This window comes from Ochlerotatus camptorhynchus, unplaced genomic scaffold (assembly GCF_037179485.1).
Source record: "Ochlerotatus camptorhynchus isolate MF236.1 unplaced genomic scaffold, CSIRO-AGI_Acam_v1.1 ptg000904l, whole genome shotgun sequence".
Taxonomy (NCBI): domain Eukaryota; kingdom Metazoa; phylum Arthropoda; class Insecta; order Diptera; family Culicidae; genus Ochlerotatus; species Ochlerotatus camptorhynchus.
In genome coordinates this window covers 35,422-58,028 of record NW_027041355.1, presented here as the reverse complement: position 1 = coordinate 58,028, position 22,607 = coordinate 35,422, and the positions used below count along the sequence as shown (strand labels likewise).

The 22,607-nt window shown below is 41.1% G+C and overlaps 1 protein-coding gene across 1 annotated transcript in view; it reads left to right on the top strand.

Moving 5' to 3' along the window:
* The window catches only part of LOC135715434 (protein dissatisfaction-like), an 86,433-nt gene that overhangs the window by 51,266 nt on the left and 12,560 nt on the right, over nt 1-22,607 (top strand). The window contains exons 4-6 of the mRNA XM_065238712.1: nt 18,293-19,056; nt 19,119-19,217; nt 19,297-19,519. Of these exons, the coding sequence (XP_065094784.1) occupies nt 18,293-19,056; nt 19,119-19,217; nt 19,297-19,519 (1,086 nt within the window). The remainder of the gene's footprint in view (nt 1-18,292; nt 19,057-19,118; nt 19,218-19,296; nt 19,520-22,607) is intronic.

Genomic DNA, 22,607 nt, shown 5'->3' with positions numbered 1-22,607 from the left:
TAAACACATTTTAAAAACTTCAAACACCCGAATAACAATCAATTTGATTTTGTTATTTACATACTAGTATAATCTACAAAGAAGTAGGGTAAATGAGCAAGTTATGGCACTAGTGCTCCAGTTTTGGCCCTAGGGTGTGACTCAAATTTTAAATAAATTTTCATGAGTTTATTTGCGTAGACATATCACGTAATCTATGTTCTACCCTGCATGAAAATAGATTTGGTAAAGAGTGATACAAATTGAAAACTATGATAGGACCATTTAAGGAACTTCTTGGGCCAAAACTGGTTCATTTACCCTACTCCTGCATTAAAAATGGGTTCGTATTAAGTTTATTAGTAAAATTATCTCTTAGTTTCTTTGTACCACAATGAAACGCATTTGTTCATAACTTTTAATTAATAATTTTTAAAAATGTCCAATTGTATTATTTTTCATTATGGGATTCAACCTTCCTACCGGAACTTTTATTTAAGGATCTTAGACTACTCCGGAAATGATATGCATCATGACCAGTCGCTTTAGGCTTACGACTAATTGGGGTTTCCACAAGGCTTTGTAACTTTGCTGAAGCACTGCGTCGAAATCAACAAGTCTCAATACAATTGTTATAATGTTATACCGCCTAACAAGTGTATATCTGGAAAGAAATCTCAAAGTCATTACAACTTGATTTAGCATCAAGCTTTGGTAAATTCTCAATCATTGAACGGTGAGATAAATTCGAAATTATCGTTTCTTTATTTGCAAACAAAACTACCTTTTATTCCAAAATGCCATATCATACAAAGATGAATCGTTAATCATACCGACTGGCTGGATTTGTAGCAAACAATTACATTTAGCAACAGAATGATTCGGAATAATATATATCACACTTCTATTGAATATGTACTACCTGGGTAACTTCAATCTCCTGTACAACCCACCCTAACCAAATTCAGCAAAAAAAAAAAGAATCACCAAATCAACCACAACATTAATGCATCTACAACGGTAGAGTTCATCTAAAATTATAGCGCATATCGAAAGCAATTCCAAACACCGTGAAGCCCATCTTTCGTCATTCGGGGGTCGTCGCAGATCGTCGACGTTATAGGTATTGCTCGAAATAGTTATATGCTCGGTCGGTGGCATCAAACCAAAAGCCGACCATCAAAAGCGCGTGGGAACCAAAACACTTGCCAGCCGACAATATTCACCCCATCCTCCCACACCAGAGCATAAATATTTACTTACACATGCTATCCACAACAGACACCTTTGGCACTGGCAGAACATCCCGGCGGCAGCAGCAGCATCATACAGTTATTTACCTTTTCACACATGACGTTGATGATACTCTGCCACATCCCTCTCTGGCAACCGACGGCCGTGTTGCAGCATCCCACCATAGCCGTCGAACCGTGCCGACGGGGTAGGAAAAACCGGAAAATCATCATGAGTAGCGTACTTGAAACACGAAATTAGTTAATTTAAAATTAATTTAACCTCAGTGGGGAGGCACGGAACGTGAAGCTGTAGTTTAGATCTAGTAGAAATGTGTTTTCACGTTTTTATTTTCTGATGTATTTATTTGAATGAAAAACAAAAACCGGTATATAAAAGTGGAAAGTATCAATGAAAATTTCAAGAAAAAAAACCAAATGGATCTAAACATTGAGTAATCCATCAATAAAACTATATTTTGGTAATCGGTTTTTTATAACACCTTGAACACGATGCCTCCGGTAATATGTGTTACGGCAAAAAGGCAAATGAAAAATTATTGCTCGGCAATTTATCGATCGATTTGAAATCTATTGATACCGAATACATTTTCAAAGTATGTAGTTTCAAAAGGTTTCAATTGATTTGGCTGAGCTGTGATTTTTCAAACATTGCAAGTTTGTCTTTACACATTTTATCGGACGAATCGTTTTCATAGTGTTAATTAGCAATTTTTTATTGCTAATGAGAAATGTACTAAAATTTCATTATAGTTGCTGGATTTATGCATGGGTCAAATATTGAGAACAAGGCACCGGGCATGTAGATCGAATGATGCAACAACACCGCCACACCAATGGGCGCCTGGCCTTAGACCGACATTAGGGGACATCTGGAAATAATTGCTCTTGGTACAGGTCGTGCTCGATTATCCGCAGTGTTAATATAGCTGTACTGAGTAAAGGGCATTTTTTGACTATCGTAAAAAAGGGCCGATGAGTCTCAGAATTTTATGAATTTTTTCCACAGGTACGGTACAGTTTATGGTTATATGAACGAAAAAAAAAGTATTGTAGAATGTTACTTAGTTTTCTCTGGGGACTACTTTTTGTCCCTCTCCAGGCTTTTTCTGGAGATTCAGGGTAATTTGAAGGGCTCCAGGACGAAATTGGTGGAAATACTTCCCTTTAAAAAAATGCAAGGTGGATCAACCAACAAAAGAGATGGAGGAAATAGGGAATAGCGTGGTTAAATAATTCGATAATACAGAAATAGCTTAGTTTAATATAGTGTATTCGTGTTTTTCATGCTTAATGCGTTCAATTTTGGGAAATCAAATAGGGAAAATTAAGGAATCAAAGGTTACATGGCACATAACCGATTTGATGCGTCGTTTGGCTGACCTAGCGTTGTGGTTTTACCAGAAGGTTCTTCCTTCCTCGTGGCGTGCTTCAAAACTCGGTGGCCTTCACAAAGCGATTCAGGTGACGGGGTTCGATCACCAGCCGGGAATAAGGTACAAGCGACCCACTGGAGGCGTTCACTACACACTACGATAAAGACATGTAAATTTCAGTGCCCTGATACCGACACATGCAAGCGGCCCTTTTGACATAAGAATCAATTGAAAAGGACGAAAAAATCAATTCAATCAAACGCACTTTTCGTCGAGGTGCATATGTTTCAGTTTCAGGACACTTAATTTTACATGCCATGTTTGTTTACGTTCCATGATTTACGTCAAAGCGGAATTACGTCTCGTGTAAAAATAATAATGTGTAGCTGCATCACTGGATCGGATCAGTACACTAGCAGGTTTGAAGGACACACCGGCACTTAAACAATGGCAGCGTCCAGTCATAGGAAAGGTATGAAATGACAAATGTTTGTTAAATGATTTTCTTAGCATAGTGTGCAGCCGGTTTTCGGAAAATGTGGGAAATGGTGGTAAATACCAATAGCGGGCAAAATGCGCCCCTTTTCTATCTCAACCAGAGTTGCGACCTATCACAATCACCATCATCAAACAGCTGATGGTAGTAACGCTTTGTACATTCCTATCAATGTGCTCGTCGATGCTCTCTCCATGACCATCCATCAAGTTGACGAAAGAAGTAAAAAGCAACTGGTGAATGTCGTCTTCTGTTGTGAACCATCACCGATCTGGTCATTCCTGACAATCACGACACTCATCTGTGCTCGTTTTGAAGCAGTTGCTGCTTTGCTTGCTTATGTGAGTGTGTTGGTGAGTGAGCCCAATAACTTCCGTTTAATGTTGCCTGCTCTGTTTGTAACTCACACACTCGCGCCTGCCGAGACGAACTTGGAATGCGCAGGCATTGTTTTCATTTTCTTCTGTCGTTTCGCTTTTTCTCATGATCGTACTGCAGAAGTCTTCACTGTTTTCGTTGTGCTTTACATTATCAGCAGCGAGTGTAATGTTTTGCTTGTGAGCAGCGACCATTACTGGTGATTGTTGTTTGCCATGGCTCTAACTCTCACTGCGTGACAAAACGATCTGTCAGCGATAGTCGGTTGATGCGAAGACGAGTGTCACGTGAGTGTCATGATATTTTGCATCACTGATCGCAACTGCTAGTTAAAATATGATGGCAAAAAATTTCTACCATGCTTTAAACCTAAGCCGCACTATAGGGTGTCCCAGAAAGTATAAGCACACTTTCATATCACCGCCAATAAGTAATCAATATGTTACAACTATGGTAGGAAAACAAAAAATAAAAATAAAAACCAAATTAGTTATTATTGTGATATCATTTGATTTTGATATATTTTTGATCACAAATTTAGTAATCTGAATGCTTTGAAACCTTATAGTTGATATCAAGATTCATAATCGAAAAATGTTATCAATAAGTTTTCATTTATTCAAAATAAAAGCAACCCTATATTTAAATCAGTTCTATCGATATCTATCTTAAACCGAAGTAATTAAATTGGGTTGTTAGCGGAATGCTTAAATAAAACAGCAAACAAGGTTATCTTCCATTTAATTCCACTTAATTAATTTTGGTATCCATGACAGATACGTATTTCGACTACAATGTGCAGTCTTCATCAGTGTCATTCCCACTAAAGAACTTATCAAAATCTAACCCCCTCTAACCCCCCCTAACCTTTTTTGCTGTTTTATTTAAGCATTCCGCTAACAACCCAATTTTTTAAGCCCCCTTTTGTACAATTTCTATGTCAGAGAAATTGACAATTGCCTAAGTGACAACTGCACGTTGAGACAACTTGCAGATGATGGCGTAGTGTCTATGACAGGGCCCAAAGGGGTCAACCTGCAAGGACCCTTACAGGATACCTTAGACAATTTGTCTACTTGGGCTATCCAGCTAGGTATCGAATTCTCCACGGAGAAAACTGAGTTGGTCGTTTTTTCTAGGAAGCATAGCCCAGCACAACCGAAGCTTCAACTTTTGGGTAAGCCGATCACTCATTCCATGTCTTTCAAATATCTTGGGGTCTGGTTCGATTCCAAATGCACCTGGAGATCCCACATTGAGTATCTGAGACGAAAATGCCAACAAAGGATCAATTTTCTCCGAACAATTACCGGAACGTGGTGGGGAGCTCATCCGCAAGATCTTCTAACGTTGTACCGGACAACGATTTTATCGGTTTTAGAGTACGGTAGTTTTTGCTTCCAGTCGGCGGCTAAAACTCACATCATCAAACTGGAACGTATCCAGTATCGTTGTCTTCGTATCGCGTTAGGATGCATGCACTCGACTCATACGATGAGTCTCGAAGTGTTGGCGGGCATGTTGCCACTATCGGATCGGTTTTCGGAATTGTCCCTCAGGCTCCTCACCCGTTGTGAAGTTATGAACCCACTGGTAATCGAAAACTTTGAGAAGCTTCTTGAGCTAAACCCTCAAACTCGTTTTATGTCATTGTACTACGTGTACATAACACAGGATGTCAGCCCTTCACAGCATAATCCCCATCGTGTATGCTTCTCCGACTTCGGCAATTCAGTTAGTTTTGATTTATCTATGACACGGGAGATTCGTGGAATCCCAGAACATCATCGTTCCATGATTGTTCCGTCAATTTACGCTGCAAAGTTTGGCCAAGTTGATTCCGCAAGATCGTTCTTCACAGATGGATCACTTATAGAGTCGTCCGCTGGTTTTGGTATTTTTAACGAATTTCATAGCGCCTCTCGAATGCTTCAAGCTCCTTGTTCCGTATATGTTGCTGAACTGGCGGCAATACATTATACGCTAGAAACGATCGCCTCACTTGCACCAGATCACTATTTTATTTTTACGGATAGTCTCAGTTCTGTCGAGGCTATTAGATCCATGAGGCCGGTAAAGCACTCCTCGTATTTTCTCAAGAAAATACGAGAGCTTCTGAGTGCTTTATCTTTAAGATCTTTTGTCATCACCTTTGCATGGGTCCCATCTCATTGCTCGATTCCGGGCAATGAGAAGGCGGACACACTTGCTAAGGTGGGCGCTATGCAAGGCGATATTTACGATCGACAAATCGCCTACAATGAATTTTTCTTCATTTATCGTCAACAGTCGCTCGCCAGCTGGCAAAATAAATGGAGTGAAGGAAGTTTGGGACGATGGCTATTCTCGATCATCCCTAAGGTGTCGAAGAGTCCTTGGTTCAAGGGGTTGGATGTGGGTCGAGACTTCATTCGTCTGATGTCTCGCCTCATGTCCAATCACTATTCGTTAAACGCTCACTTGTTTCGTGTTGGGCTGGGAGACAGCAATCTCTGTGAATGTGGACAAGGTTACCAAGACGCCGATCACATCCTTTGGTCTTGTGCTGAGCATCGTGGAGTCAGATCTGAGCTGTGCGATTCCCTTCGGGCTCGAGGTAGACAACCTAATGTTCCAGTTCGGGATATTTTGGCTAGACGTGATCTGGAGTTTATGAAACTCATATATGTTTACTTTAAGAATACTAACCTTAGATTGTAAGTTGGATTAACCTTGTGTTTAGTTTGTGTATTGTGCGTGTAGTTTTTTTTTTTAATGTTTGTTTTCAAGATGAATAGAAATAAGTTCATGTTTTAGGATTATTTGTATAATAAATCATATTTCAAACCTCCTTCTCCCTTTCCCCATCCAAAAAATTGTAAATCTCCACTAACCTCGAGACGACCGCGAGTAATCGGTTCAATTCCTTTAACTCTAGATTTAAGACATTATTCATGTATAATGCAAATGATAACTCGGCTCTGTAAAGTTTATTCGATTGAGCCTGTACAAATAAATTAATATAAAAAAAAAAAAAAACAACCCAATTTAATTACTTCATTATGATGGCTACCAAGCCTTTGGGATTTTCATTATTAGAGAGTTGTATAGATTTTTCTCCTTTAGTTTACTTAAATCTTTGGTATTGTTCCTTTTTCAGAGGAATAATTGTTTTGCTAGGCTCATTGCCGAAAACATATCCAGCGACCGAGTGTTCTTCGGGTTAAAGTTTCACAACTAACAATATTGCATGCACAAAACACAGTTTATTTTTCTTAAATTACACTACACTCATTTAATCAAACTTTATTTTTGTAACTTAACTAAACACTAAACAAATAATTAATTATCTTCATCGTTTGCCGAAGATGGCGACATAGATTGTCGGCGCGATGAATTTGTGGGCTACGCACCCAGCTGCGACGGTGGATTGATGTGCACTGACTCGTCCTATGGTGTATTGTTTTTCCCTTCGGTGCGGATGCTGTAGAGAGATGACATCGCGAACAGTGGTATGTTCCGTACAGTCGATGTGTGGGATATCGATCGGTGATTGTCCATTGCGTTGTGTTGCTAAGTTGGTGGTGGAGCGTTCATTGGTCACAGATTCGAGGACAGACGTATTGATGGTGTCGAACATCCTGCCCTCTGCAGAAATAACTATTTCTGGACTTCGACGGGATGTTGATTATCAGATAATCGTAGACATGCAAAGAAATAAGAGATCCGGTAGGCCTTTTCTACTGAAGTAAAAGATATGGACAGATCCTCACCTGGACCCTCCGGTATGAGAGCCTTGTATTGATTTGAATGCGGCTATTGAGTATCGGTGTAAGGTTGATCAGCTTGCTGAAACCGACGTTGCCAGGTTGATCCAAAAAGGAAACCTCTAGCTAGACCGCGCGGGCGGCTCTTCTGATGTGGTCGTTTGATCGTCGTTGGGTGGTGGTATGGGTAGAACACAGATCTTTGAAGTTGGGCGTGTAAGCAAACTGGAGCCAGTCTGCAGTGTGACGACGCGGACAACGCCATCTTGACCTGGGTGGAGCTCGTGGATTCGAGCGATAGGCCAACGCATTGGTGGTTGATTCTCGTCCACGATGACGACGACTTGATTCTTCTTTAGCTCTATTGGTGGTTTTATCCATTTGCTGCGAGGTTGCAGTGCTTGCAGATATTCTACGTGCCAGCGTTTCCAGACATCCTGAAGCATTTTCTGGATCTGCTGCCATTGGTGAAGGCGATTCATCGGAATAGACTCGTAGTCGATGTCTGGAACAGACTGTAGCGAGGATCCGACGATGAAATGACCCGGCGTTAGAGCCTGCAAATCCGATGGGTCGTCGGAGAGTTTGGTCAACGGGCGAGAGTTGAGGCAGCCTTCGATTTGTACGAGAAGTGTCTCCATATCGTCAAAGGCTAGTTTTCGGTCACCAAGCACACGGACAAAGTGTTTTTGCGCTGACTTGATCGCTGCTTCCCATAGACCTCCAAAATGAGATCCACGAGGAGGATTGAAATGCCAGCGGATTCCTGAAGTCGAACATTCACTGGCGATGGAGTGGCGAAAGTCTTCGGAGCGCAACAGTCTTCGAAGCTCGTTAGCGGCACCGACGAAATTCTTGCCGTTGTCAGTGTATACATCTGCGCACAGACCACGACGAGAAACGAAACGACGGAAAGCTTGGAGAAATTTCGCCGTACTCAGATCACCAACAAGTTCTAAGTGAACGGCCTTTGTGCTGAAGCACACGAACACTGAAACGTAGGCTTTTGTTGGTGCGTCTCTACGGTGACGAGGTTTGAGATAGATCGGCCCCCAAAAGTCGATACCAACGACGGAGAATGGCCGTGAAGCAGTGACACGCTGCGAGGGAAGTTCGGCCATGAACTGCTCGATGGCTTTGGGCTTTGCTCGTACGCATGTAACGCAGTTGTGAACAATGCGACGGGTAGTATTTCTGCCTCCTAAGATCCAGAATCGTAGTCGGATGGTGTTGGTAAGAAGCTGCACTGCTGCGTGAAGAAGACGTTCGTGCAGACATCGAACAAGAAGCGTTGTAAACGGATGTGATCCTGGGAGCAGAATTTGATGTCGCGAATCGAAAGGTTGGGAAGAACGATCTATTCGTCCACCTATTCGTAAAATGTCGTCGGAATCGATCATCGGATGGAACCAACGGAGCCGAGAATGAGTTGGAACTGTTTGATTTGCTTTCACAGCTTTCAATTCTGCCGGAAAAGCGTCCTTCTGCACCAGTCGCACAAGAGCTAATTCGGCACTACGAATCTCCGAAGTAGAAAGCGGTGATGAGACGACTCGTTCAAATTTTGCCAGATGTAGATTTCTGAAGTACCGCCTCCAGTAGGCAGTAATCCGTAGCATGTGCTGATAGTTGGAGAACCGACCGACGTACTCTTCGACGAAAGTAATCGAAGGAGATGCGGTAGCGAGTGATGTTTTCCTTGCTTCCTTTTCGGCTTCTGAATCTATGGCTTCATTAACTTGAACTTTCCACGATTCTTTGTCGTTTTGAAGCCATGGAAGACCTTCCCACCACTGTTTACACTGGAGCAAATCTCCTGCTGCTATTCCTCAGGAAATGATGTCAGCAGGATTCTCACAACCAGCGACATGGTTCCATTCACAGTTTTCTGTCATTTGCTGGATTTTTGAAACGCGATTGCCAACGAAAGTGGACCAGGTTGACGGTGTTGCCTTGAGCCAACATAGAACAGTTGTTGAATCAACCCAGAAGTACGCTTTGGATGTGATTCGCAGTGCAGCGGATACCTTACGATAGAGTTCAGCAGCTAACAATGCACCACACAGCTCCAAACGTGGAATGCTTTGTTGCTTGAGTGGTGCCACCTTCGATCGAGACGTGAGCAGAGCAACCTTTACTTCCCCCAAAGCGTTCGTTGATCTGATGTACGCACATGTTCCATACGCAGCTAGAGAGGCGTCCGAGAAGAAATGGAGTTCGGCAGAGATAGAATCAGGGAGCAAAATGAATCGATTGATACGCAAGTCATTCAAACGAGGCAGTTCGGAGCAGTATTCGATCCAACGGCGTTTCATATCTTCTGGCAATTCCTTGTCCCAGTCGTACGGCTTGTCGTTGTCATCCTTAAGACCCCATAACGATTGCATAAAAACTTTGGCAACGACTACAACAGGTCCTACCAAACCGAGTGGGTCAAACAACTTGGCTATGCAGGAAAGAGAACTGCGCTTCGTAATTATTGTATCAGCGTCGACGGCAGCTTCGGGAACAATGTATTTTAACTGGTCGGAGCACGGCTCCCAATGCAGGCCAAGAGTTTTTATTGACTGATTTTTATCGAAGTTCACCAGAGGTTTTAACGCTCGATTCTCTGGAGGAATTCCATCAAGCACTTCCGGACAGTTACTCGCCCATTTCCGAAGTTGCATCCCAGCTGAATTCAACATGGCGTCCATCTGCTTTCGCAGTTCAATGGCTTCGGCGACAGTACTTGCTCCGGAAAAGAAGTCATCTACGTAAAAATCTTCGCTGGCTGCGCTTGCTGCGAGCGGGAAATTTGAGCTTTCATCCTGTGCGATCTGCTTCAACACTCTAGTGGCTAAATACGGTGCTGAAGCAGTGCCGTAGGTCACAGTCTTCAATTTATAGATTTGGATCGGTTCTTCTGGTGATTGGCCAGAAAATCAAATGAAATCGACAGTCTTCAAGAAACAGCAGAATTTGCCGATACATTTTGGCGATGTCGGCGATAAGCATTATTGGATGCATGCGAGATCGCATCGTGATAGCTCTCAAGTCCTCCTGAACGATTGGACCAACCAGCATGGCATCGTTTAAGGAAACTCCACTAACACTCTTGCACGAGGCATCAAATACGACGCGGACCTTGGTGGTGCTGCTGTCTTCGCGAATGACTGGATGGTGAGGTAGAAAGTATGCAAGCCCAGATGCATTTCTTGTATTCTATAGCTAGCTTTGGATCTCGTCCCAGGCGATTCTCGAGCAAACGGAAGCGGTGAAGTGCAGTGCGTTTATTGTTCTCCAACTTCTTCAAAACCTCTTCTTTGAACGGTATGCGCATCATATACCGTCCATCTTCGCAGCGAAAGACCGTGTCAGAAAAGAATTTCTCGCAGTAGGCTTCAGCCGGGGAGTGTACAACTCCCGAATCATCCTCGATGGCCCAAAACCGCTCCATGTTGCGTTGTATTTCGGCAGTAGTAGCTACGTTGCAGACAATGGGTGATCTTGAATGTTCTTGAGAAGTTTTGCCGCTAATCACCCAACCGAAGACTGAATTCACGAGGCACGGAAGAGACTCGCCCAAAGGAATGCGACCTGCTACGCTGAAGAGATCGAAAAACACCTCCGCTCCCAGCACAACATCAATAACTCCGGATTGATAGAAAGATGGATCTGCTAACTGAATTCCCGTTGGAAGCGACCATCTAGAGGCGTCAACGGAAATTGATGGAAGGTCTACGGTGATCCTCGGTAGGACGAAGGCTTGGATTGTGGCAACATAGTTGGAGATTCTGGACTTTATGGTGGACTGGAACTTGCAGTGAACTTCTGTAGCAGCTTCAGCAATCCCTGCAATAGGCAGATTCACCTTGCACCGACGAACCTTCATTCGCTGGAGTAGCCGCTCCGTTGCGAAACAACATTCGCTGCCTGAATCCAGTAAGGCTCGTACCGGATGCTCTATCCCGTTGTTGTCCACCATGATGACGATGGCTGTAGCTAGCAGCACCTTCGTTCTAGATCTGTCCAAGGAAGTGCAACTCGTGATGCCAGTATGTGCCGCTGGGGTGGAAGAAAGTTGTTCGTTGTTGCTGCTTTGCTGACTTGGCTGGATGAGGGATGCGGGTCGACTGCTGCCCTCTGATCTTGAGGCATAGCACAACTGCGTATGGTGCCGCCCTCTACACTTGCGACAGCTGCTTTCAGATGAACACTCCTTTGCCAAGTGGCCTCGTCGTAGGCAGTTTCGGCAAAGCTGATTGCGTCGGATTACACGCTCCTTCTCGTCAACCGACATTTTTGAAAATTCTCCACACTGGTAGAGAGAATGCTGGCTAGAACACGCTGGACACTGGCGCGATGCTTGCTGTGAAGCTCCGTGATTTGCTGAACGAGGTGGATTATGTTTCTTCGCTAGTGTTGCCATCTCCGCTGACTTGCCGCTAACCGTTTCCAACACATTGACTTGACGTTGAAGAAACTCTATCAACTGCTGAAACTTGGTCGTCTCGTTTGCCTCTGCATACTCTTCCCAATCGCGTCTCGTAACAGCATCCAACCGAGTACTGAGCAAGTGAATTAGTAGCACATCCCAGTGTTCAGTTTGCTCCCCCAATTGCTTGAGAATTTTGACATTGGCTTGGAACTTGTCAATAAGCGTGTGCAATAGACTGATGCAAATTTTAACTTTTTCGCTCCACAGTGCTTAAATGGTTTCAAATCGGGTCCTGATTAGTCTCCCAAAGTTACAACTCATTTGGCTAGAAACAGACTTCGCACAAGCCATTTGAAGTTTACATGTAAATTGCTATGGGAAACCTAAACTTTTTGTTCATTGCCTTCTAATCTTTTTCCATATTGAGACAGTTCGATAGCTATTCTTATAGAAAAAAATTTCAGCTACAACTTTGCTGAAGATCGTTTCTATGTAAAACGAGACAGGAAAAAGTTATTAATTATTTAAGAGATTGGTAAACTTATGACATGATCAAGCAGCTGCTCTGTAGGCAACACTGTATTTTGCAGTGTGACATAGTAGCCATGATTTTTGTGTCCTATTCAACGCCCCAGAAACACCAATGTTGCCTGCTGATCAGTTGATTGAGCATGATCATAAGACATCAGTGCATTGAACCATTGATAACTTTCGATCCTTGCATTTAATCAAAAAGTGGCCTTCAGCAAAGTTGTAGCAGCGAATTCAATCGAAGAATTTTAATCATGGACAGCGTCAGATCACAAGTTCGCTCCTTGGCATACGATTAAAGGAACTGCATATTATTTTCATCCAATTGAAAGAGAATACTATAGATAACACATATATATATATATATGAAATAAAAATTTGAGTTCATTAACATAACGTTGTTTATTATAATAATAAACTGTGCTTATACTCTCTGGGACACCTTATATATGAATGGATGCAAAAAACTTTTAGAAGAAAATAACTTGAAATTGATAAAATGGAAAAACAATTTTGGTACAAAAACACGCACGCTTATCAATAATATCAATTGACGTAAAATATTGGTATATTTAGCACTGAATTTTACTTCCGACACTGATATTTGTAGTAAGCATAATATCAGGAGGTATGGCTTTGATATTACTATCCTTATGCATACCACTAGGGAAAAGTTAAAAATCTTTATTTTATCCTCATAAATCATCTTTTTTGTTCTACCGTTGCATTGATTTAATAATACTGATGAGTTTTCTAAAGATCGACACTCGATTAGCTGGCGATTTGCGCACTGACATTAATATTCAAACTGTGTGAACTGATGCTGACATCAGGCGAATTGCAGCATTTCTCGATGAACATTTCAAATGGTCCTATCTGCTTTGATCGATTCTCTTCATCGACTTTCTCTTTTCATAACCACTGCTATGCAAACAGGTTTCGCGCTAATTCTACCACATAGTTTGATAAAGGAGGTTTTTATCTACACAAAACCAATATTTATTCGAAAAATAGCAGTTATTTTCAACGTTACAATTTGTTACTCCAATTTTGTGTGGAAAGGATAACCAATTCTAGAAACTTCGAAACAAATGTTATCAAGTGATTTGCAACAAAGTAGGAGATTTGTATTGGACGATTTCAATGATAGTTTGATGTGATGGTGGACATACTGAAAGTATTGAAATTCTAAACTTTTCTTTCCACAGTAAATCACGAATAACTTTTTAACGGCTCTAAATGAGGTTAAAGTGTCTTCGGCAAAGTTTTTGTCCATAAAATGTCCCATCTTCTGCTGCATTTGAATGATAATAGCGCTATGTTTGATAACCACTTTTGATGATTGAATGCAGTGATGTACAAAAAAAAACATCATTTTAGAGAATTTGAAAAATTGTAACTAACAAATTGGACACAGAATATGCCGTAGCAATTTTTTCTCTTATAGTTTTGACCCTTGGGAGTCTGTAAAAAATATAAAAGGGTAAGGTTTCACTGAAATTTAAAGAACTAAAAATATTTATTGGGTAATTGCTATGAAAAATGGACTTTTTCAAAAATCTCGTCGGGGCAACCTCTAAACAACATTTCCCAGAGTTGCCGCCATACAAAAGTTTGTTTGTAACACCTTTAGCCAGGCTTGCAATTGCACATTACAGCTAAAATGCTATTTTTCGTAATTATGAAACAATGAGATACTATAATGATAATTTTTATTTGTAAGATGCAAGAAGAGGTGGTAAAGTTTGTGTATGACACATAAAATTTGTCAATTTTGCTTTCAGAAGTTCACAACTAGTGATTAGCTGTAACGATGAGCAACGCGATGAGCGAGCAATCAGCGATCATAAAATCGCTAGGTGTGACCTTCTGAAAGCAAAATTGAAAAATTTTATATTTCATACACAAACTTTACCACCTCTTCTTGCATCTTACAAATAAAAATTATCATTATAGTATCTCATTGTTTCATAATTACGAAAAATAGCATTTTAGCTGTAATGAGCAATTACAAGCCTGCCTTTAGCTATCATTTGGAGGGTGAGCCCTCAGATTTCCAGACATTGTGCAATTTTGGGACACCCTAATAACCATCAGGCGTGAACCTTTGATATACAATGGAGAAAGAACAAAGATAAAGCCTAAATGTACCGTGCCGATTCAAATTTCGGACACTTAAACTCGAATTTCGGACACTTTTAAAAGTTGATTATCTCGGTCGAATATGATCCACATGTCTTGTAAATTTTAAATTTTTTTGACTAGTGCCCTCCACGATCATCTAACATTATTACTTTGTTTCTAACTGGATGTAATATTTAATTAAAAATGAAAGTGTCCGAAATTTGAATCGTCCGAAATTTGAATCGGAACGGTATGCTTCTGTGGCATGAAATCAGACGCGCGTTTTATCCCTCAGTGGAAACCGGTTTTTGTAGGCCTTTTCAATTTGACCAGTTTCAACAATAATTTATCAATTTTCGTTAAGCATATCAATTTTAATATCTAGTCAATTGCTTATTCGTACAAATAGATGGTATTGCACTTAAATATCGATTCACTTTGTGGATTAAATGGGGATCTTCCTAAGCATGGCATTTTACCCTCATCTCTCATACTCAAAAACGGTTAGAGATGCAACGCTAAAATTTTCATCAGTGGAACATAAGAAAATTTCAAATAAGAGAATAGTTATTGATAAGAAATACATCACATATTACACAAGACATACACAATACATGAAATTTCGGAAATCGAAAATTTGGTTGATGCCAAATAACTTGAAAATTCATGAAACGTCAAGATCCAGTGTTAAGTCGTAATTTAATTTTTTTTTTCAAAAATTAACTTTCTGGGACGTAATAGAAATGACTTAATGACTTAATGCATGAAACGTCGAGATCTAGTGTTAACTCGATTTTTTTTTATCAGAAATCAACTTTCATTATCGTGACCAAGCTTGCCAATGAAGTGACTTGATTGTTTTCTGCTGATATGTTTGCTGATGATGTGGTCATTAATGGTGCCTCCACTACTGTTTTTACTGATGCTGGTGTATGTTTGCTGAATTAAAGTTCTCCATTTTGTTGGTTTTCAAATCGAGTGAATACCCTCGCCATGCTAGAAGCACCAATGTTGCTTGAAAACCAAGTGAGCTGCACTCGTTCGTTATTTGATTTCCCTTGGAGACATTCTGCATAGATATGCTCCGAACTACCACATTGGGAAATCAAATTTCTGGCTAGGACTGGTGTATCATGTTTAACCTCAATACACAGTCTTCTCACAGCTATCAGATGGTCAGAATCAGCTTTACAAAATTCGACATAAGGTCTCATGATAGTCAAGCTCTAGTGGAAGGTGGAACGAATGATGGTATTTGGCACACTGTCTTATTCTGCAGCTTCCTAGATGGCAAGGGTTTCAAGATATCACACAAACACTTCTGTATACCAATCATAAGGTCTTGTTCCACTGAACAACTTCGCTCAAGACAGCAAGTTTCTAGGTGGCAAGGATTTCAAGATATAACACGAACAAAGAAATCGCAAATTCAAGCACACTAGCGCCACATAGTAAGAAAATTCCGAACTTCTGTCCACCAATCATTAGGTTTTGATCCACTGAATAACTTCGCTCAAGACAGCAACTTTCTAGGTGGCAGTCAGCCGGCGCCCAATGGGTCTGGGTTCAATCCCAGCCGAGGTCGATGGGATTTTTCTGAGGCATTAAAATCTCTGGTCACCTCTCACGGGAAGTAAAGCCGTTGGTCCCGGCCCATGTGTGTATGTGAATGCAAGGTTGCAAATACTCATTTCAGCTAAAATAATGTTTTTCGGAATAATAAAACCAAAAGATGGCATGTTTACTTGTAACTTACAAGAAAAGGGTAGGCACATTTTTGCCTGTAGACTTGGAGACATACTTCAAGTTTTCGCGTACATTGTACGGGATAGGCAAAGATGTGCGTCTATCTTTAAAAACTGTCGCATTAATGGCCCTTCGCTCATTTTCAACTTCTATTCAATTTTCATACTGCCGTACTCTAACGGAACTATCCACCTACTCTCTTCTAAAGATCATTCTCTAGATAATAAATTATCACACTAAAGCTTCATGTTAGCATTTCCAACCAACTCTGAAAATCGCTAACTTCGCGTATGAAGTAACATAAAAACACTTTGAATGTTAAAAAACATTGTTTTTGCTGAAATGAGTATTTGCAACCTTGTGTGCGATTTCCTACGCAGATGTGGAAGCTGCCTTCCTGCACATTCGGTTGCCGTCAACGGATGGCAATCGATATCCGTCGGTGATTGGCTTCTTTATTGCGGAACAGAGACCGACGTTAAATAATGGAAAAGAAGAAGAAGAAGAAGAAGAAGAAGAAGAAGAAGAAGAAGTAGAAGAAGAAGAAGAAGAAGAAGAAGAAGAAGAAGAAGAAGAAGAAGAAGAAGAAGAAGAAGAAGAAGAAGAAGAAGAAGAAGATGGTAGTGATTTCAAGATATAACACAAACAAGGAAATCATAAATTCAAGCACACTAGCGCCGCGTAGTGAGAAAACTCCGAACTTCTGTCCACCAACCATTAGGTCTTGATCCAATGAAAACTTCGCCGGAGGCAGCAACTTTGTAAAATAACGAATGGATGGCTCGAGTGACACTTGCCTTTGAGAAAAAAAAAAACACGTCTACTGAGCATTCATATTTCTAAAAATATCATCTATCAATGAACCAGTCATCGGTCGTCATTGAAAAGCAATGCAACTATGTTCTGTCAATCTAATTGAAACTTTTATTGTCTCTGTTGTCTTGTGAATTTTAGGTATAACGGCCTCTTTCTGATTTTTACCCGTCTATCTATGGAATCCACACGAAAACTATGTTAGAACAAATTTCTAGAACAGTATAAGAAAAATTATCCATTAGACTACACATTTTATATCATATGGGTGTAAAGTTCGTTGAACAAATACTATAAAATTCTTCACTTTTTAAGATATCTTCGAGTATGAAACTAAGTCAAACTTCAATAAAATCACTTTGAATAATCAACCTTTGGTCACAAAGTTGGTAGATAACACATTAAGCTTTGCTAAAAAAGTTACAGCCGTTTTCGTTGTTTCAGTCTCGAGATACAAATATTATAAGCCGTAAGTTACCTTAAAAACATAAAATTCACTTGAAGCACCTCTAAATCACCACCGATTTAGCTGAAAATTTGCACAGAAGTTCAAATTAACATGACGAACAGTAATGACGGTTGACCCGGTGCATCCCGAACATTTCTGTTAAAATGAACAGGTCTAATATATATGTATCACACATAATGGGTTTTAAGACATGACAGATTCCAGTTATTTCAGAGTTTTCTGTGCCACAGTGAAATCTAAATTTTCTAGACCGGACCGGGAATCGAACCCACCACTTCCAGCCTACTATAAACGTGTCTTAACTGTCCATGCTATCTGAGATCTTTATTTTGAATTAGTATCACATATGACGTTTAGATCCTAGATAAGTTGACTCTTCGCGATTCACATTCATTCTTACGATATTCATTCCTGCTCAATAATTTCATATACAATTTCTCGGAAACCAGGAATTTCCTACATGCACCACATAATATAAAAGCTGCAAAGTTTCACACATCACAATTAATGGAACTGTTTTCGGTGGTTGTCACTCCATCCCCTGTTTCAGTTTCAAATCGCCCACGGCATGTCAGCATCCAGACATCATCATCATGCTTCTTTAATAGACTCCAAACGCAACGGTTGATTTCCTCATCAACCCTTCGCCATTAAAACAGATTCGAATTTTCTCCTCCAGCTGACGTGTCTGACGCGTTCGTTCGATGGGTCCCGCTAGTCGTAAATGCATCGTTATCCAACCCCCAGGGTATACTTTTTACTCTCACCGGATATAAAAAAAAGTTCAATTTTAATTCACCATCCACTATTTGATAGAGGTGGTGGCGGATTTATCGAATAATGGCTTCTGGGTAGATTTTTCTCATTTGCTCTCCTAATATTCTCATTTCGTGGCGCGAGTGTAATTAATTTTTCATTGCTTTGGTTACAGTGCTTTTTTTGCGATTCTTTTCCGTTCCAGCTGTTCAACATGAACGAGGTCCACGCAAACCGAAGTTGCAACACCTGCAGCAAAACGGAGCACATCCTCATCACCTGGGAGGACACTTTTTGAACGCATCGTCCTACGGTCATGTCCCGCACTTTGCCAACCTTCATCATTCAGCTATGCAGCAAAATTCGATCCTGCATCATCCACAGCCTCTATCATTTGCCCCTTTAGGACACCATATGCCTCCTTCACTTTTACCGCCAGTGAAATTAGAGCAGAAATTCGAATTCCCTCCTACGAGCAATGGCCAACTATCCTCATCATTGTTGTCATCTGTCAAAATGGAACAAACCAAACTATCCTCATTCGACTTCTCCCCATCAAGTCAACGATTCTACAAACCATTGGAGCAGCTTCCCCCATCACCTACCAACTCAAAAAGCTCCATAAGCGTTGACTCTCCCTCAGAAAGCCTCACCAGTCCGCAACCTTCGACTGTAGACTGTGGGTCCAGTGTCCTTAGTCCAACCCCAATCAATGCCAGCAATCTTAGTCTTCCCTCCCCGCTGTCCCAAACTGGTGTCCTAGATATCATTATGAGTTCCGATAAATGCCAAGAATTTATCCAGTATCAAATGCATAACAATAACCTAATGTTTCCTGGCTTTAATTCACCGGAAGCCGGTGGAACAGTTCAACAACCACCTCCTCCTCCACCTCCGCTGATTCCACATCCAACACCCTTACCCGCCGACAGCCCTGGACTACGATTACCAACGTGGGAAATTCTACAGGTACTTTCGAGTCATCACATTCCATCATCGAGACGATGTTATCAACAATATTTGAATTACAGGAAACTACCGCTCGACTGCTCTTCATGTCTGTGAGGTGGGTCCGCTGCTTGATTCCTTTCCAAACATTGTCCAAAAGTGATCAGCATCTTTTGCTACAGGTACGCACTAATTTGAACTACGTGTTATCTAAGTCAGTGTATAAATAAGTCTCTTCCTCTATCTTACCATTAACTACAGGAATCGTGGAAGGAACTATTTCTACTGAATTTCGCACAATGGAGTGTTCCTTGGGATCTCAGTGCCCTGCTCGAGAGTCCTCAAGTACGCGATCGATTACCGCAAGATCCAGCCACGCAGATGGAGATGAAGACGATGCAGGAAATACTGTGTCGCTTTCGACAGATCTCACCGGATCTCAGCGAACTGGGATGCATGAAGGCGGTTATATTGTTTTCTCCTGGTGAGTAATTATTTAAACTGTAGGGGAAACACTCCTATAGTTACGGTACATTAGAAGCGTGAGGTTCCTATAGTTGTGCATGGAGACTCAATACACAACTATAGGAGCCTAACACTTCTAGCGTACCGCAACTATAGGAGCGTTTACTCTAGTGAAACGCATACAATTGACCCTACTATTTTACGTACACACTTAGAAATACCTAATTTAACACGTGACGGAATCCATCTTTGACATAAAGGATGAGACCTAAACAAACATGTCATGTGAAATTAAGTGCTCCGAGACTGAAAAGTTCGGTACTCGACGAAAAGTACGTTTGATTGAGCTGAATTTTGCGTCTTTAATGACTCAATTTTATGTTAAAATTGACGCTCGAATATGTCAGTCTAAGGGCACCTAAATTTACATGATATTTTAAAGAGTGTAGAGCAAAAATGTCTCTCAAAAACTCCTTCTGCTTCTTTTTTTTTTTTTTTTGTTAATTACTTTATTTGTACAGGCTCAATCGAATAAACTTTACAGAGCCAAGTTATCATTTTCCTTATACATTATAAATGTCTTAAATCTAAAATTAAAGGATTGGAACCGATTACTCGCGGTCTTCTCGAGGTTAGTGGATGACAATTGTTTGGATCGGGAGAGGGAAAAGGAGATTTGGAATATGATTTATAATTCAAAAATTTCACTATTTCTAAAACATATACTTAATCCTATTGACGTTATATCAACTCTGTAATTATACAATTATTGCAGAAACAAATCTACAAAAAAAAAATACACACACACATACAAAACACAAACTAAACACAAGGTTAATCAAACTTACAATCTATGGTTAATATTCTTCAAGAAAAAATATATGAGTTGCATAAACTCCAGATCGCGTCTAGCCAAAATATCCCGAACTGGAACATTAGGTTGTCTACCTCGAGCCCGAAGAGAATCGTACATCGGATCTGACTCCACGGTGCTCAGCACATGACCAAATAATGTAATCTGCGTCCTGGTAACCTTGTCCACATTCACAGAGATTACTGTCCCCCAGCTCAACACGGAACAAGTGAGCGTTTAACGAGTAGTGATTGGACATGAGGCGAGACATCATACGAATGAAGTCTCGACCCACATCCAACCCCTTGAACCAAGGACACTTCGACACCTTAGGGATGATTGAATATAACCATCGTCCCAAACTCCCTTCACTCCATTTATTTTGCCAGCTGGCGAGGGACTGTTGACGATAAATGAAGAAAAATTCGTCGTAGGCGATTTGTCGATCGTAAATATCGCCTTCCATAGCGCCCACCTTTGCAAGCGAGTCCGCCTTCTCATTGCCCGGAATCGAGCAATGAGATGGGACCCAAAAGATCTTAAAGATAAAGCGCTTAGAAGCTCTCGTATTTTCATGAGAAAATACGAGGAGTGCTTTACCGGCCTCATGGAGCGAATAGCCTCGACAGAACTGAGACTATCCGTAAAAATAAAATAATGATCTGGTGCAAGTGAGGCGATCGTTTCTAGCGTATAATGTATTGCCGCCAGTTCCGCAACATATACGGAACAAGGAGCATGAAGCATTCGAGAGGCGCTATGAAATTCGTTATAAATACCAAAACCAGCGGACGCCTCTATTAGTGATCCATCTGTGAAGAACGATCTTGCGGAATCAACTTGGCCAAACTTTGCAGCGAAAATTGACGGAGCAATCATGGAACGATGATGCTCTGGGATTTCGCGAATCTCTTGCGTCATTGATAAATCAAAATTCACTGAATTGTCGAAGTCGGAGAAGCAAACACGATAGGGATTATGCTGCGAAGGGCTGACATCCTGTGTTATGTACACGTAGTACAATGACATAAAACGAGTTTGAGGGTTTAGCTCAAGAAGCTTCTCAAAGTTTGCAATCACCAGTGGGTTCATAACTTCGCAACGGGTGAGGAGCCTGAGGGATAATTCCGAAAACCGATCCGATAGTGGCAACATGCCCGCCAACACTTCTAGACTCATCGTATGAGTCGAGTGCATGCATCCTAACGCGATACGAAGACAACGATACTGGATACGTTCCAGTTTGATGATGTGCGTTTTAGCCGCCGACTGGAAGCAAAAACTACCGTACTCTAAAACCGATAAAATCGTTGTCCGGTACAACGTTAGAAGATCTTGCGGATGGGCTCCCCACCACGTTCCGGTAATTGTTCGGAGAAAATTGATCCTTTGTTGGCATTTCCGCTTCAGATACTCAATGTGGGATCTCCAGGTGCATTTTGAATCGAACCAGACCCCAAGATATTTGAAAGACATAGAATGAGTGATCGGTTTACCCAAAAGTTGAAGCTTTGGTTGTGCTGGGCTATGCTTCCTAGAAAAAACGACCAACTCAGTTTTCTCCGTAGAGAATTCGATACCTAGCTGGATAGCCCAAGTAGACAAATTGTCTAAGGTATCCTGTAAGGGTCCTTGCAGGTCGGCCTCTCTGGGTCCTGTCATAGACACTACTCCGTCATCTGCAAGTTGTCTCAACGTGCAGTTGTCCCTTAGACAATTGTCAATTTCTCTGACGTAGAAATTATACAGAAGGGGGCTTAAACATGAGCCCTGGGGGAGACCCATGTAGCTAAATCGTGAAGCTGTAGAGTTTCCATGAGAAAAGCTCATATGTTTCTCTGACAGCAAATTGTACAAAAAGTTATTAATTAATGGAGAAAGGCCACAAGCGTGGAGTTTCTCTGAAAGAACTTCAACCGATACTGAATCAAAAGCCCCCTTATCCTAATCCAAGAAGACAGAAGCCATTTGCTCTTTATTAGCAAAAGCCAACTGAATTTCAGTGGAAAGCAACGCGAGACAGTCGTTCGTTCCCTTTCCCCTACGGAAACCAAATTGAGTATCTGAGAGTAGGTGGTTCAACTCAACCCATTTGTCCAGGCGAAAAAGGATCATTTTCTCCAACAATTTTCGAACACACGATAACATCGCAATGGGACGATACGAGTTGTGATCTGACGCGGGTTTTCCAGGCTTTTTAATGGCTATAACTCTCACCCGCCTCCAATCATCCGGAACAATATTAAGCTCCAGG